The sequence below is a fragment of the Carcharhinus amblyrhynchos genome, unplaced genomic scaffold (genome assembly GCF_965287045.1).
Source record: "Carcharhinus amblyrhynchos unplaced genomic scaffold, sCarAmb.v2.hapA chromosome_203, whole genome shotgun sequence".
Classification (NCBI taxonomy): domain Eukaryota; kingdom Metazoa; phylum Chordata; class Chondrichthyes; order Carcharhiniformes; family Carcharhinidae; genus Carcharhinus; species Carcharhinus amblyrhynchos.
In genome coordinates this window covers 52,570-68,542 of record NW_027649943.1, presented here as the reverse complement: position 1 = coordinate 68,542, position 15,973 = coordinate 52,570, and the positions used below count along the sequence as shown (strand labels likewise).

At 42.3% G+C, this 15,973-nt stretch overlaps 1 protein-coding gene across 2 annotated transcripts in view; it reads left to right on the top strand.

Moving 5' to 3' along the window:
* The window catches only part of LOC145338870 (striatin-interacting protein 1 homolog), a 173,254-nt gene extending 157,766 nt beyond the window's left edge, over window positions 1-15,488 (top strand). Inside the window, exons 19-22 of one of the 2 annotated variants that reach the window (XR_013885918.1) lie at window positions 2,904-3,008; window positions 3,746-3,950; window positions 7,631-8,815; window positions 15,017-15,488. Coding sequence is in view for 1 of the 2 variants with exons in the window: in XM_080183267.1 (XP_080039393.1) it covers window positions 2,904-3,008; window positions 3,746-3,950; window positions 7,631-7,878 (558 nt within the window). In the remaining variant the exon portion in view is untranslated. Of the gene's footprint in view, window positions 1-2,903; window positions 3,009-3,745; window positions 3,951-7,630; window positions 8,924-15,016 lie in introns of those variants that run through there. The other variant, XM_080183267.1, reaches the window with a different exon arrangement.
* The last annotated feature ends 485 nt before the right edge of the window (window positions 15,489-15,973 follow it).

The window sequence follows — 15,973 nt, the reverse complement described above, 5'->3', positions numbered from 1 at the left end:
GGAGGGGCAAAGCTTGATCAGGGATAGTCAGCCTGGCATCGTCAGAGGGAGGTCATGCCTAACAAACCTGATTAAATTTTTTGAGGAGGTGACCAAGTGTGTAGACAAGGGTGGTGCAGTTGATCTGGTTTATGTGGATTTCAACAAAGCCTTTGACAAGGTCCCACATGAGAGATTTGTAAAGAAGGTAAATGCATGTGGGACACAGGGTAATTTGATAAAGTGGATTCAAAATTGGCTCAGTTGTAGGAGACAGAGGATAATGACAGAAGGCTGCTTTAGTGACTGGAAGCCAGTGGTGAACCACTGGATCTGTGTTGGGTTCCCTATTATTCATCATTTATATAAATAACATTGATGACTATGTGGGGGGTGGGATTAGTAAGTATATAGATGACACAAATATTGGACGGGTGGTTAACGGTGAGGCAGAGTGTGTTGAGCTACAAGAAGATGTAGGCGGAGTGGTCTAATGGGCAGATAAGTGGAAGATGGACTTTAACCCTGAAAAGTGTGCGGTGATGTACTTTGGAAGGAGTAATTTGACAAGAAAGTATTAAATGAATGGTAGGAAACCAGGAAGTTCTGTGGAGTAAAGGGACTGTGATGTGTTTGTCCACAGATCTCTGAAAGCAGAAGAGCATGTTAGTAGGGTGATGAAAAGGGCATATTATCACTTGTCCTTATCAATCAAGGCATAGATTACAAAAGCAGGGAAGTCATGTATCGTCAAGGAATTGTATAGAACTTTGGTGAGACCACAGTTCGAGTACCGTGTGCAGTTCTGGTTGCCACATTATCGGAAGGATGTGATTACGCTGGAGGGGATGCAGAGGAGATTCAGCTGGATGCTACCAGGGATGGAACATTTAAGGTTTGAAGGGAGGTTGGATAGACATAGGTTGTTTTTGTTGGAGCAGAGAAGACTGAGGGGCGATCTGATTGAGGTGTACAAGATTATGAGAGGCATGGACAGAATGGATAAGAGCAGCTGTTCCCCTGAGTTGAAGAGTCATTCACAAAGGGACATAAGTTCAAGGTGAGGGGCAGAATTTTAAGGGGGATATTTGATTTGATTTATTATTGTCACATGTATTAACATACAGTGAAAAGTATTGCTTCCTGTGTACTACACAGACAAAGCATACCATTCATAGAGAAGAAAAAGAGTGCAGAATGTAGTGTTACAGTCATTGGGTGCAGAGAAAGATCAACTTAATGCAAGATAAGGCCATTCAAATGTGTGAAAGCAGCCAGGAAGAAGCTGTTCTTGAGTCGGTTAGTATGTGACCTCAGACTTTTGTATCTTTTTGCCGAAGGAAGGTGGAAGAGAGAATGTCCGGGGTGCATGGGATTCTTAATTAAGCTGGCTGTTTTGCCAAGGCAGCGGGAAGTGTAGACAGAGTCAGTGGATGGGAGGTTGGTTTGTGTGATGGATTGGGATACATTCACAACCTTTTGTAGTTCCTTGCAACCTTGGGCAGAGCAGGAGCCATACCAAGGTGTTATACAACCAGAAAGAATGCTTTCTATGTTGTATTTGTAAAAGTTGATGAGAGTCATTGCTGACATAAGAACATAAGAAATAGGAGCAGGAGTAGGCCATCTAGCCCTTCGAGCCTGCCTCGCCATTCAATAAGATCATGGCTGATCTGAAGTGGATCAGTTCCACTTTCCTGCTTTCTCCCCATAACTCTTAATTCCCTTGTCCGTCAAAAACCTATCTACCCGTGACTTAAATATATTTAGCGAGGTAGCCTCCACCACTTCAATGGGCAGAGAATTCCAGAGATTCACCACCCTTTGTGTGAAGAAGTTCCTCCTCAACTCTGATCTAAACTGCCCCCCCCCCCTATCTTGAGGCTGTGCCCTCTAATCCTGCTATCCTTTCTAAGCGGGAAGAATCTCTCTACCTCTACCCTATCCATCCTTTTCATTATTTTATACGTCTCTATAACATCCCCCCCTCATCCTTCTAAACTCCAACGAGTACAGACCCAGTCTATTTAGTCTCCCTTCATAGTTTAACCCCCCTCATCTCCGGTATCAGCCTAGTGAACCTCCTGTGCACTCCCTCCAAAGCCAAAATATCCTTGCGCAAGTGCAGCGACCAAAACTGCACACAGTACTCCATCTGCGGCTTCACCAGTGCCCTGAACAGTTGCAGCAAGACCTCCTGCTTTTATATTCTATCCCCCTCGCTATAAAAACCAGCATACCATTTGCCTTCTTGATCACCTGCTGCACCTGCAGACTGGGTTTTTGTGACTCATGCACATGCCGAACGTCCTTAGTCTTCTGAGAAAGTAGAGGCGTTGATGGGCTTTCTTAACTATAGTGTGGCATTGGGGGACCAGAATAGGTTGTCGATGATCTGGACACCTAAAAACCTGAAGCTCTTGACCCTTTTACTTCGCCCCCATTGATGTAAACAGGGCCATGCTCTTTACACTTCCTGAAATCGATGATACGAGGAAAAAATTTTTTTACCCAGAGGGTGGTGACTGCCTGGAATGTGCTGCCTGGGGAGTGGTAGAGGTGGGTTACCTCACAACCTTTAAAAAGTATCTGGATGAGCAGTTGGCACATCAAACTTTCAGGGCTATGGGCCAAGTGCTGGCAGAAGGGATTAGATGGGAGTTCAGGTGTTTCTAATACGTTGGTGCGGACTTGATGGGCCAGATGACCTCTTCTGCGCTGTATAATTCTATGATTCATTATCAGAGATTATCGTTTACCACTATTGGGGCATTGGTATAATTGTATAAATAAAAGACTGTCTTGAGAAATGTATCTTATAGAATTGAAGTTGTTAAAAGTATTTATCTTTTGATTATTTGACATTTTTTGATTTTTTTGGCTAACTGTTCTCAATATTGATTCAATTGTTTTGTTGCATCTAGGAAGCAGGTGATAACAACCAGTTCTGCTGGAGGAATCTCTTTTCATGTATAAACCTCCTTCGAATCCTCAATAAACTGACTAAATGGAAACACTCGAGGACAATGGTGCGTTTGTGGATGTCAGCTATACAGTTAGATACATTTCTTAATTATTTCTGATTATAAAAGCAATGCCCCCCCTTTATAAAAAAAAGGAAAATTCAATAACTGTATTGGTGGAAAGAACAGCATTTTAAACACATGAAATACAATTCTGATATGAAGTAGTGGTCCCCTCATAGCAGATGTTGATGAATTTGCTGCACAGTCTGATTCTTTCATGTTACCTTGTAAAATTTTAATGGCTCCATTTCAGTGTCAAAGTGAAGGTTTAAACCCTAGATGTAAAAGGAAACCGACTGCTCAGGAAGACTGAAATTCTTTTTGCCTGCTTACAGTCCATTTGTTAAAAGTTCATTTGATGAACTTCTATGTTCTATAATGCTATGTTGAGTATTTTGTATCACAAAATACTAAATGTGATCCTTATTATGAAAATTGGCAAGAACAGAGGAAATCATGTCATTGGTTTTTCAACAGTTTCTAAATGTAAGGATCCAACTTGACCCATGTTATTTATTATAACAGTAGCTATCAGCTGGATACCCCTAAAATGTAAAATTATTTTTAGAAATCGATGGTACCTGCATATTTTGGAATGTTATGTGCTTACTAAACTGTGATTTGAGAAATTGGGTCATGTTATGTGTAAAATACTACTTTGTAAGGAGGAGCATTTAAGAAGTGGACACATTGCCATTCATTACCTTCAGTGACTATCAGCTTATGTCTTCATTATATAGATGCTGGTAGTATTTAAATCGGCTCCAATTCTGAAACGAGCACTCAAGGTGAAACAAGCCATGATGCAATTATATGTTCTGAAGCTGCTGAAGGTGCAGACTAAATATCTGGGTCGCCAATGGCGAAAGAGCAACATGAAGACAATGTCTGCAATCTACCAGAAGGTGCGCCATCGACTGAATGATGATTGGGCTTATGGGAATGGTATGTGCCTAATATTTAACAATTCAAGATGTTCTTACTAATTCTCTCCCTGCAGAAATCAAAAGGTTGATGTTTTGGTCAATTATTATCCCATTAGCTCATGTCATCTTTGCCCCATAGATCACCCCCATCCTGGAAAGACAATTTTAAACTGTTGGGAAAGTTTTAAAACAAAGGATTCTTTAAAGTAATTGAGAAAAAAGAAACTTAAAATGATACAGTGCCTTGCTGCATCTCCCAAAGTACTTCATATACAACGAGTTACTGTGAATTGTGGTCACTTGTTATGCAAGTAAATGCAGTAGCCAATGGAAATACTGTATATACTTGTGATCTCACAAATAACAGATGGATCTGTTTTAGGGATATTAGTTAAATGATAAATATTGGCTCTGGCATTACGACATAATGCTGGGGGGTTTGGGGAGGTGGGCAGGACACAGCTAAGTTCTGTTTTACGCCATATCTAAAAACGATCCTTCTTCAGTGAAGTACTTCATCATAACTGCCCATCGTAATTATTTATCACCTCTTTGATTTTTGCATTTCACTCAATTATTCGTTTTGGGGAAAATGGCCATCACTAACCAGGATGACATTATTGCCTGTCCTCCATTTCCTTCTTGAGAAGATATTGAAAAATCATCATTTAAACTGTTGCAGTTCATTTGGTGAAGTGTACTTTCACATGGACTGGAGTAAAGGTGTGCAAAGGGAGGTTTAGGGGCAGATGATAACTCCAGCCCAGGTACGCTTAAATGTGTAATCCAAGTGGTGATGCAGTGCATTATCAATGTTGTTTTCTTTAAGATGGAACTTTAAATTTGGGCATGTGCTCCAAGTGGAATTTGCTTTTAGAAATGTGAGCTGAATGGGAAATCATTGGAATTTGTAATTTTGAAACATTGAGGTCAAACAGTTGCCTTCGTATGAATCTTCAATCATATTGAAAGCTATATTATTGACAAAGCAAGAAATTTTTACCTTCTGAAATTCATTTTAAACAATACTTTTAAACCTTTGTTTGTCTTGTCTTTAATCATTCTGTGGATTGGTCACACTATGAGCACTCTTTCTCCATTGATTTCTGTTCTCTGCTGCCATCGCTTCCAGTTCCGCAAAGAGGCCACTTTTATGTTCTGATATCCATTCATGCCATCTTGGGTCTTCCCCATGTATCTTTTCCAAGTGTTTTGTCTTATATTACATCTTTTACCAAACATTTCACTCCTGTTCACATCACATGTCCAAAATATATGAGCTTCCTTGATATCAGTGGCTCCTGTTCACATCACATGTCCAAAATATATGAGCTTCCTTGATATCAGTGGCTCAAACAAGTTCCTACTCAGTTGTTTACTTGGCCGTCCATGGTGCATATTATATCCACCTGAGTCCTTTCATTTTAAATGCTCTTATTAGAGCCGCAGCACTCATCTTGATGGTGCAGCATTTCTGCCAGGACATTAAATAAAGATGGTGAGAGAACCAGTAGGGTACTGGTAAATTTTGAGGTGCACGAGCTCTAAGAAAATGTGGTGGCAAGCGAAAAGTATTAGTGTCAGGAGGCAATAAGCATTTTATTTTGAATCGTATGGAATTTTGGATCACGTGTCTTCAGCAAGCTAGAATTTCATTATGCAACATTTTAATTATTTAATTCGAGCCTATTTGAAAACTTTGCTTCCTTCTGATGGAGGATGGTTTATTGAGGGACCACTGTTTTATACACCCAGGTCTAGATTGTTAATATTAATAAGTGTCCACTCACCTGATGAAGGAGCAGTGCTGCTAAAGCTCGTGATACCAAATAAACCTGTTCAACTTTAACCTGGTGTTGTGAGACTTCTTACTGTGCCCACCCCAGTCCAATGCTGGCATCTCCACATCATGGTTATATACGGCACAATTTCAAAACTTGAAGGTGGTACAAGACTTGAAAGCATTGCGAACTGTGAGGAGGATAGTATATTGTATCCATTGAGTTCAATGTATACAGATAGGCTGGTGGAATGGGCTGACATGGAGCAGATGGAATTTAATATGGGGAAGTATGAATTGATACATTTTGTTTGAACAAGCAGCAGTGATAAAATAAAGGATATGATTGTTGTGGGGCAGCTGATGGAAATGCTGAGCTGTCCCAAACCTCAAAAGGAAGACTTGAAATAGCTGCCCAAACTTTTATTTGCAATTTGTATAGTACGTTCTGAAATTGGAAATTATGCCCCTGACCACTTGTGATTATTTTATGGTAAAGTAAACGTTTATTAAGAACTAAAGAAAAAAGCAAAATAGCATAGAATTACATTAAACCACAAAAAGAGGCTTCACACTATAAACAGTATTTTCAAACTGCCCCAGAAAATCTTAACTGCCCTCAAAGCTAACCTTCCCCTTTTCTGTTCAACAATCTTGGGGTTTTCTTTAACCACAATGTGCCTTTACATTTCTTGGGCGTCCTCTGAGGTTGGAAACAACTGATTCTTCAGGTCTGGCTTTGTTCACATTGCTTACTGGGATTTATAGAACCATAGACCCTACAGTGCAAAAGAAGGCCATTTAACATAAGAACATAAGAAATAGGAGCAGGAGTAGGCCATCTAGCCCTTCGAGCCTGCCCCGCCATTCAGTAAGATCATGGCTGATCTGCAGTGGATCAGTTCCACTTTCCCGCTTTCTCCCCATAACCCTTAATTCCCTTGTCTGTCAGAAATCTATCTACCCGTGACTTAAATATATTCAGCGAGGTAGCCTCCACCACTTCAATGGGTTCTAAACTACCCCCCCCCCTTATCTTGAGGCTGTGCCCTCTAGTCCTACTGTCCTTTCTGAGTAGGAAGAGCCTCTCCACCTCTATCCTATCCATCCCATTCATCATCTTATATGTCTCAATGAGATCTCCCCTCATTCTTCTAAACTCCTAACAAGTACATGCCTAGTTTATTCAGCCTCTCTTCATTGCTCAGCCCCCTCATCTCCGGTATCAGCCTAGTGAACCTCCTCTGCACTCCCTCCAAGGGCAAAATATCCTTGCATAAGTGCGGCGACCAAAACTGCACACAGTACTCCTGCTGCGGCCTCACCAGTGCCCTGTACGGTTGCAGCAACACCTCCCTACTTTTATATACAATCCCCCTCGCTATGAAGGCCAGCATCCCATTCTACCTTCTACTCTTCTACCTTCTGGGTAGCTACTGTGAAGTTCCAGAGTGACGCCTCTTTCCCCTCCCCCCGACCCCTAACCAACAGGACTCCACCCATGCTCCTGTGGCATTGATGAGCAAGATCCCATCTTTGTGATTTACTTGACGAGAACTCGGTTTTAAAGTGCCAAGGCTTGGCCCCCAGCCCTGGGGCCTGGCTGTTTGGAGCAGTCTGAACCCCCACCCACCCCCTCCCCACACCTTGTTGGAGGTGCCAAAGCGGAGTGAGCATACCCTATTCAACTCCCTTGTTAACTCTCAGCCACTCGGAGAGGGTGCAAACAATTCTAACCATAACATGTTGCTTACAATTAAACTTGGTTGGCCAGCTAATTAAATATGGTGGTTTTCTGATGTCAAACATTTTCATCCAAAATTTCTCCCGCTCGACGGAATCGAATTCCTTCGTAAAGTCATTGAGGCACGTGTTTCAAAGTTAATTCTCTAATTTTAAAAATGTTATTTTATTTTTAGATCTTGATGCTCGCCCATGGGATTTTCAGGCTGAGGAATGTGCATTGAGAGCCAACATTGAACGGTTTAATAGTCGCAGATATGATAAAAATCCAAACAATCCAGATTTTGCTCCAGTGGATAACTGTTTGCAGAGTGTCCTGGGACAGCAGCTGGTGTTGCCAGAGGAATTCCAAATGAACTATGACCTTTGGCTTGAGAGGGAAGTGTTCTCAAAGCCAATCAGCTGGGAGGAGCTTCTTCAGTAATTTCCAACTCCATTTTGTATGATAGTCAATCGTTTTTTAACTGTGTAATAAATTAATCATTGTCTACATGAACTTTGTTAGGTATTGTACGCTGAGAAATCTTGTTTAATTTGTCACCGCATCAATGATGAGAAATATAGGTGTGTTTCTTTCCATCCATTCTGTGTGGCGCTGAAACTACATGCCAAGCCTTCAGCACCTGCTGGAAAGTGCCTATATGGACATTGGTGGAATATTATTATATTATTGAACTTGTCATGATTCCTGTGGTTAAATAACTTGCTTAGCTAACACAAGGAAAAGTACTTGGTTGGAGTACCAGAAGACAAAATAATCCCAAGAATCAAGGCATTCAGGAGAGAAGGTGCAAAAATCAAAAGCGGAAGAAGAATTTGCAAAATGCTTGAAGCTGTTGGGAATTATTTGACTATTCATTGATTGTAGTGAACAAGTATATCTGGCAAAAAAAGCAGTAAAATACTGCTTGTATTTGTACATGTTGCTAAAATTAACCAAGGATTTCATCCTTTAAGTGGTAATAAAGGGAAAATAATTAGTAAGCGAGCTTCAGGTCAGATGAAAATGCTGATTCTTGTGTTGGATGTTTTTTACTGTTTAATGGTCTTTGTTTCTTGGTAAGCTTTTTCTTTTAACTGTTACCAATGAATGAAAGTGTAAGTTGTGTGAGATAACTGCCTTTAATTTTTTTTTATTCTGCTGATCAAATCTGACAGTTTGGAAAATGATCTCATACTCAACTTACTCGCCAGATCCTAAAACTGTGGAATTTCTCATGTTCATAAAACTATTCTGCAATCTATGAACTTCTAGAAACTTACTTCATCTCCTTTTCTACCTGTTTTAGCTTCAGATATATTATGGGCTGTAACGCTACACGTTGGCTTCTTAAAACATAAAGAGCTGCAAAGTAACCAAGGTACTGAGAGTATTTTAATTTTTGGTGTGTATTTTGCATTATTCCTATTTAATTATTAAGTATGTAATACAAGGTTTCCTGGCCAGAGTACAAATATCTTGGATATTGTGATCTGAATCTTAATTGTGTTACTTACCATTGCATTCTGCATGTTTAGACAGGTGCTTGACTTCAGTCATGACTGTTGTAAAAGCAGAATTCCAAGGAATCTATTCCAACTATATAGCGGGCAAAAACATAATTATGGATCATTTAATTTGAATGTAATTATTGGGCTTGAAACTCATTTCAACATGCTCACAAATTTCTTCACACCCCCGCCAAAAAAAAAACTGGAAGTCTAATGGGCATCAATTACACATGATCCACAGAAGCCTGGACCTGGCAACTTGAGCTCTGAGGGAAGGCAAGGAGTGAACTGCGGCTTTGAACTGTGTCCCTGTATCCCTATGCCACTCCCGGGCAGCAGAAGGAAGGTCCCCCAAGGGATCTGGAGGTTGAGTGGGTTCAGGCTGGGGGAAAAGGGTTAACTTTGGGACTCGCCACTGGGATGGTGGTTTAGTGGATGCACATTTCCATGTTACCTTGGAAAAGTCGTGTACACCCTCAGAATCATGATTTCAGACACTATTCTTGTATTGTCTCTGACCTTTAAAACATTTGAAGTGCCCTGGTCACTTTGATATGAGATGCATTCAAACATTGCAGTTAGAAAAGAGGAATGAAACCTCATAACTGATCCAAGTTATTAATCAAAGGCAAAATGGTTATAAACATTGTGATAAGTAACGAAGGCAGCACTTAAGGTGCATTCAACCATGAAGAGGAAGAAAAACAAAGTTCCGGGCTAGTGGGTAAGAGATTCAACCATCAAAGCACTTCAAGTGAGTCTGACACCATGCTACTCTTTTTCAATGCTAAAAAGGGGACTCCCTGGTGCAGTGGTCTCCAAATAGTCAATTGCAAATGACAGGTTAATCTTGGAGTCTCAAAAAGGTAATTGTCGTTGGTTGCTGTACCACTGCCAAAAATGCATGGGACTCCAGTTTCTCATGATGACGAGTGAATTACCTCAATGACTGCTCAATCATAGGTGCCACTAAGGTGGGTGAAGACAAAATAAAGAGCAAGGAGCCAGGGGACCTCCAGGAGGACATGACTATTTGTCAACAGAGCGTAGCTTTGGGTAAAAGAGACAATTTGGACTGGCATCACAAAACAATGTAAGACAAATTTCAAGAAAATTTCCCTTTAAATAGTGCCATTTAGACAAAGTTGGGGAGTTAAAGGGAACGTTGCAAGCTCAATAATCACTCTTTTCAAAAACTGGCTCAAGGCTAGCAAATAGTCTTTTTGCATTAGCCATCTGCTGGGAAAATGTAAGAAATAATTGACCACTGGGGATCAAAACAGTAGGTCGGTAAGCACTGAGGCTGGGGTCAAGTTGGAGGCCATGGCAAGGCTAGCTAAGAAGAAGAGCATTCTGGAGGAGGATGACCTGAGTGGCCCTGGAGGTCTGGAGTGCATCTGCTTCAATGCGAGGAGCGTAACGGGTAAGACAGACGAACTGATGGCCTTGATGCTTACGCAGAATTTGGATGTGGTTGCGGTGACGGAGACTTGGTTAAAAGGACAGGACTGGCAGTTGAATATTCCAGGGTATAAGTGTTTTAGGCGGGACAGAGGAGGGGCTAAAAGAGGTGGGGCAGTAGCGATATTAGTTAGGGAGCATATTACAGCAATGCAGAGGGTGGACAATTTTAAAGGGGTCATGTAATGAGTCACTGTGGGTGGAGCTTGGAAACAGGAAGGGTGCAATCATTATGCTGGGGATATACTCCAGGCCACCCGACAGCCCACGGGAAGTGGAGGAACAAATATGTAAGGAGATTCTGGATAGGTGCAGAAAAAATAGGGTTGTTGTAGTGGGAGACTTTAATTTCCCTGGTATAGACTGGATAGTGCTTAGGGCTTGGGGTCTGGACAGGAAGGAATTTGTAAAATGCGTACTGGAAGGTTCTTTGGAACAGTATGTAGATAGCCCAACTAGAGAGGGGGCTATACTGGACCTAGTTCTGGGAAATGAGCCCAGTCAGGTTGTCAAAGTTTCAGTATGGGAACATGTGGCAAATAGTGACCACAATTCTGTAACTTTAGGATAATAATGGAGAAGGATGAGTGTTGTCCTACGGGTCGGGTGCTAAATTGGGGGAAGGCTAACTATAGCCGGTTTAGGCAGGAATTGGTGTCCGTTGATTGGGAGAGGCTGTTTGAGGGTAAGTCCACATCTGGCATGCGGGAGTCTTTTAAGGAACAGCTGATAAGGCTGCAGGACAGGCATGTGCCTTTAAAAAGGAAGGATAGGAAAGGTAGGATTCGAGAGCCGTGGATATCCAGGGAAATTGAGGACCTGATCAATAAGAAAAGAGTCGTACGTTAGGTCCAGGCAACTGAAAACAGATGGAGCTCTGGAGGAATACAGACAGAGTAGGAAAGAACTCAAACGGGGAGTTAGAAGGCCAAAAAGAGGTCACAAAATGTTCTTGGCAGACAGGATTAAGGAAAATCCTAAGGCATTTTATTCATAGTTAGGAACAAAAGAGTTGTCAGGGAAAAAATCGGACCTCTCAGGGACAAAGGAGGGGAATTATCCTTAGAACCCAAGGGAATCGGGGAGATCTTAAATGAATACTTTGCATCAGTATTCACAAAGGAGAGGGATGTGTTGACTGGGAGTGTCTCAGAGGGAAGTGTTTACCCTTTAGAGAGAATCTCCATTACAAGGGAGGAAGGGTTAGGTTTTTTAGGGAACATTAAAACTGACAAATCCCCAGGGCCTGATGGCATTTATTGTAGGCTGCTCAGGGAGACAAGAGATGAAATTGCTGGGCCTATGACGGAAATCTTTGTCTCTTCATTAGACACAGGTGAGGTCCCTGACGATTGGAGGATAGTGAATGTGGTACTGTTATTTAAGAAGGGTAGCAGGGATAACCTGGGTAATTACAGGCCGATGAGCTTGACGTCTGTGGTTAGGGAAGTTGTTGGAGAGGATTCTTAGAGATAGGATGTTTGCGCGTTTAGAACTGAACAATCTCAGCATGGTTTTGTAAGAGGGAGGTCGTGCTTTACAAATTTGGTGGAGTTTTTTGAGGTGACAAAAACGGTTGACGAAGGAAGGGCCATGGATGTTGTCTATATGGATTTAGTAAGGCGTTTGACCACAAAGTCCCTCGTGGCAGGTTGGTGAAGAAGGTTAAGGCTCATGGGATACAAGGAGAGGTGGCTAGGTGGATAGACTGGCTTGGCCACAGGAGACAGAGGGTAGCAGTCGAAGGGTCTTTTTCCGGCTGGAGGCCTGTGACCAGTGGTGTTCCGCAGGGCTCTGTACTGGGACCTGTGCTATTTGTGATATATATATATAAAAATGATTTGGAAGAAGGTGTAACTGGTGTTATCAGCAAGTTTGCGGATGACATGAAGATAGAACATTACAGCGCAGTACAGGCCCTTCGGCCCTCAATGTTGCGCCCATCAGTGGAACCAATCTAATGACCCTCTAATCTAAACTATTCCGATGTTATCCATATGCCTATCCACTGACCATTTGAACGCCCTTAAAGTTGGCGAGTCCACAACTGCTGCAGGCAGGGCATTCCACGACCCTACCACCCTCTGAGTAAAGAACCTACCTCTGACATCCGTCCTATAATTACCACCCCTTAATTTAAAGCTATGTCCCCTTGTGTTAGCCATCACCATCCGAGGTAAAAGGCTCTCACTATCCACCCTATCCAATCCTTTGAACATCTTGTATGCCTCAATCAGGTCACCTCGTAACCTTCTTCTCTCCAATGAAAATAACCTCAAGTCCCTCAGCCTTTCCTCATATGACCTTCCCACCATACCAGGCAACATCCTGGTAAACCTCCTCTGCACCCTCTCCAATGCCTCCACATCTTTCTTATAATGCAGCGATCAGAACTGTACGCAATACTCCAAGTGCAGCCGCACCAGAGTTTTGTACAGTTGTAACATGACCTCACGGCTCTGAAATTCAATCCCTCTACCAATAAAAGCTAACACACCGTACGCCTTCTTAACAACCTTATCAACCTGGGTGCCAACTTTCAGGGAGCTATGCACATGTACCCCGAGATCTCTCTGCTCGTCAACACTACCAAGAGTCCTTCCATTAGCCCTATATTCTGTACTCCTGTTACTCTTACCAAAGTGAATCACCTCACACTTTTCCACATTAAACTCCATCTGCCACCTCTCGGCCCAGCTCTGCAGCTTGCCTATGTTCCTCTGCAAACTGTAACATCCATCCTCACTGTCTACAACTCCTCCAACTTTGGTGTCATCAGCAAATTTACTAATCCATCCTTCTACACCCTTATCTAGGTCATTTATGAAAATGACAAACAGCAGTGGCCCCAAGACAGATCCTTGAGGTACACCACTTGTAACTGAACTCCAGGTTGAATATTTCCCATCAACCACCACCCTCCGTCTTCTATCAGCTAGCCAATTCCTGATCCAAACTGCTAAATCACCCTCAATCCCATGCATCTGCATTTTCTGCAATAGCCTACCATGGGGAGCCTTATCAAACGGACAATACAGCAGGATAAAGATAGGCTGGAAAATTGGGCAGAGAAATGGCAGATGGAATTTAATCCAGATAAATGCGAAGTGATGCATTTTGGAAGAACTAATGTAGGGGGGAGTTATACAAGACTATAGAAGCTCAGAGGGACCTAGGTGTGCAAGTCCACAAATCCTTGAATGTGGCAGCACGGGTGGAGAAGTTGGTGAAGAAGGCATATAGTATGCTTGCCTTTCTAGGATGGGATATGGAGTATAAAAGCTGGAGTCCGATATTGCAGCTGTATAGAACGCTGGGTAGGCCACATTTGGAGTACTACGTCCAGTTCTGGTCGCTGCACTACCAGACATAGAGGCTTTAGAGAGAGTGCAGAGGTTTACCAGGATGTTGCCTGGTATGGAGGGTCTAGGCTATGAGAAGAGATTGGGTAAACTGGGGTTGTTCTCCCTGGAAAGACGGAGAATGAGGGGAGACCTAATAGAGGTAATAGAGGTGTACAAAAGTATGAAGGGTATAGATAGAGTGAACAATGGGAAGCTTTTTACCAGGTCGGAGGTGATGATCACGAGGGGTCACAGGCTCAAGGTGAGAGGAGCAAGGTATAACTCAGATATCGGGGGGACATTTTTTACACAGAGGGTGGTGGAGGCCTGGAATGCACTGCCAAGTTGGGTGGTGGAGGCAGACACGCTGGGATCGTTTAAGACTTACCTGGATAGTCATATGAGCAGACTGGGAATGGAGGGATACAAACGAATGGTCTAGTTGGACCACTGAGCAGCACAGGCTTGGAGGGCTGAAGGGCCTTTTTCCTGTGCTGTACTGTTCTTTGTTCTTTGGTGAAGTTATTAGGGATGCTACAATGGTCACAGCAGACACCTTGTTCAAAGATTTTGAAAACAAAGATGAAATTATGACAGTAGCCAAAAGAGTGGAATTGTCGGAGAATGTGGCTCTGCGCTTGCACCAAGACTTATCAGGCGGTGAATGTTACTTGCTACAGTTTGAATTAGTTGACATGACAGATACGGCCCAGCTGACTTGGTTCACTTGATATTCAAAGATGCTACAACAAAGAAAGACTTCCTCACTATTTAGCCACTCAGAGAGGACGAAGCGATGAGGTTTACAACAGATTTATAAGGTATGTGACTGAGATAAACATTCCAACCAAGATAAAAGCAAATGACTGCAAATGCTGGAATCTGATACAAAAGCAGGAAATGCTGGAAAATGTCAGCAGTTCTGACAGCATCTGAGGAAAGAGAAGAGAGCCGATGTTTTAAATCTGGATGACTTCATCAGAGCTTTGTCAAGAAATTGGTTTCGGTCACAATCCATAGTGCATCATCAGTGCTGGGTGTCAGTGCAGGCTTCCTTGCACTTCGCAGAAATGATCCTGAATTCCTCTCCATCAGTTAGCACTGAGCTACCAACAAGTGCTGGTGAGCAAAGTTATTGACTTTTGTCATGTAATGACGGTTATTGTCAAGATCGTAAACTCAATTAATGCCAGAGCTTTGCAACGTCACTTGTTCAAGCCTTTTACAGATTCACCTTAGAAAGCATTCTTTCTGGTTGTATCACAGCTTGGTATGACTCCTGTTCTTCCCAAGACCACAAGCAACTACGAAAGATCATCCACGTAGCCCAATCCATCACACAAATTAGCCTCCCATCCATTGATTCTGTCTACACTTCCCACTGCCTCAGCAAAGCAGCCAGCATAATTAAGGACCCCATGCATACTGGACATTCGCTCTTCCACCTTCTTCCGTCGGGAAAAAGATACAGAAGTCTGATCCAGGTACACTTACAGAAAGATACAGGTCACCTACCAACCAACTCAAGAACAGCTTCCCTGCTGCTGCCAGACTTTTGAATGGACTTACCTTGCATTAAGTTGATTTTTCTCTATACCCTAGCTATGACCATAACACTACATTCCGCAGTCTCATGTTTCCTTCTCTATGAACAGCATGTTTTGTCTGTATAGTGTGCTAGAAACAATACTTTTCACTATGTTAATATATGTGACAATAATAAATCAAATTGATGCCACCTATTGTGTGCTAAGCCTTTTTACAGATGTGTGATAGTTAAGCTGAAAAAAAGTCCTCCAGAAATTTTTAGATCTGCTGTGTGAAATTGTCACTATTCTTAAATCAAATGAGGTGTACAGCGTTACGGTTCAGTTAAGAAACTCCAAAGTGTTTTATGAAGCCACTCTGATTCATAAATTTCACATTTAGAATTTTGATAGGATAAGCATGAGATGTTTCACTTCAGGTGTAGACGTAGAAACATAGAAGATAGGAGCAGGAGGAGGCCATTTGGTCTTTCGAGCCTGCTCCACCATTCATTACGACCATAGCTGATCATCCAACTCAGTAGTCTAATCCTGCTTTCTCCCCACAACCTGTGATCCCATTTGCCTCAAGTGCTATATCCAACAGCCTCTTGTGATAATGAATTCCACAGATTTCCCACTGTTTGGGTGGAGAAATATCTCCTCACCTCTATCCTCAATGATCTACCCTGAATCC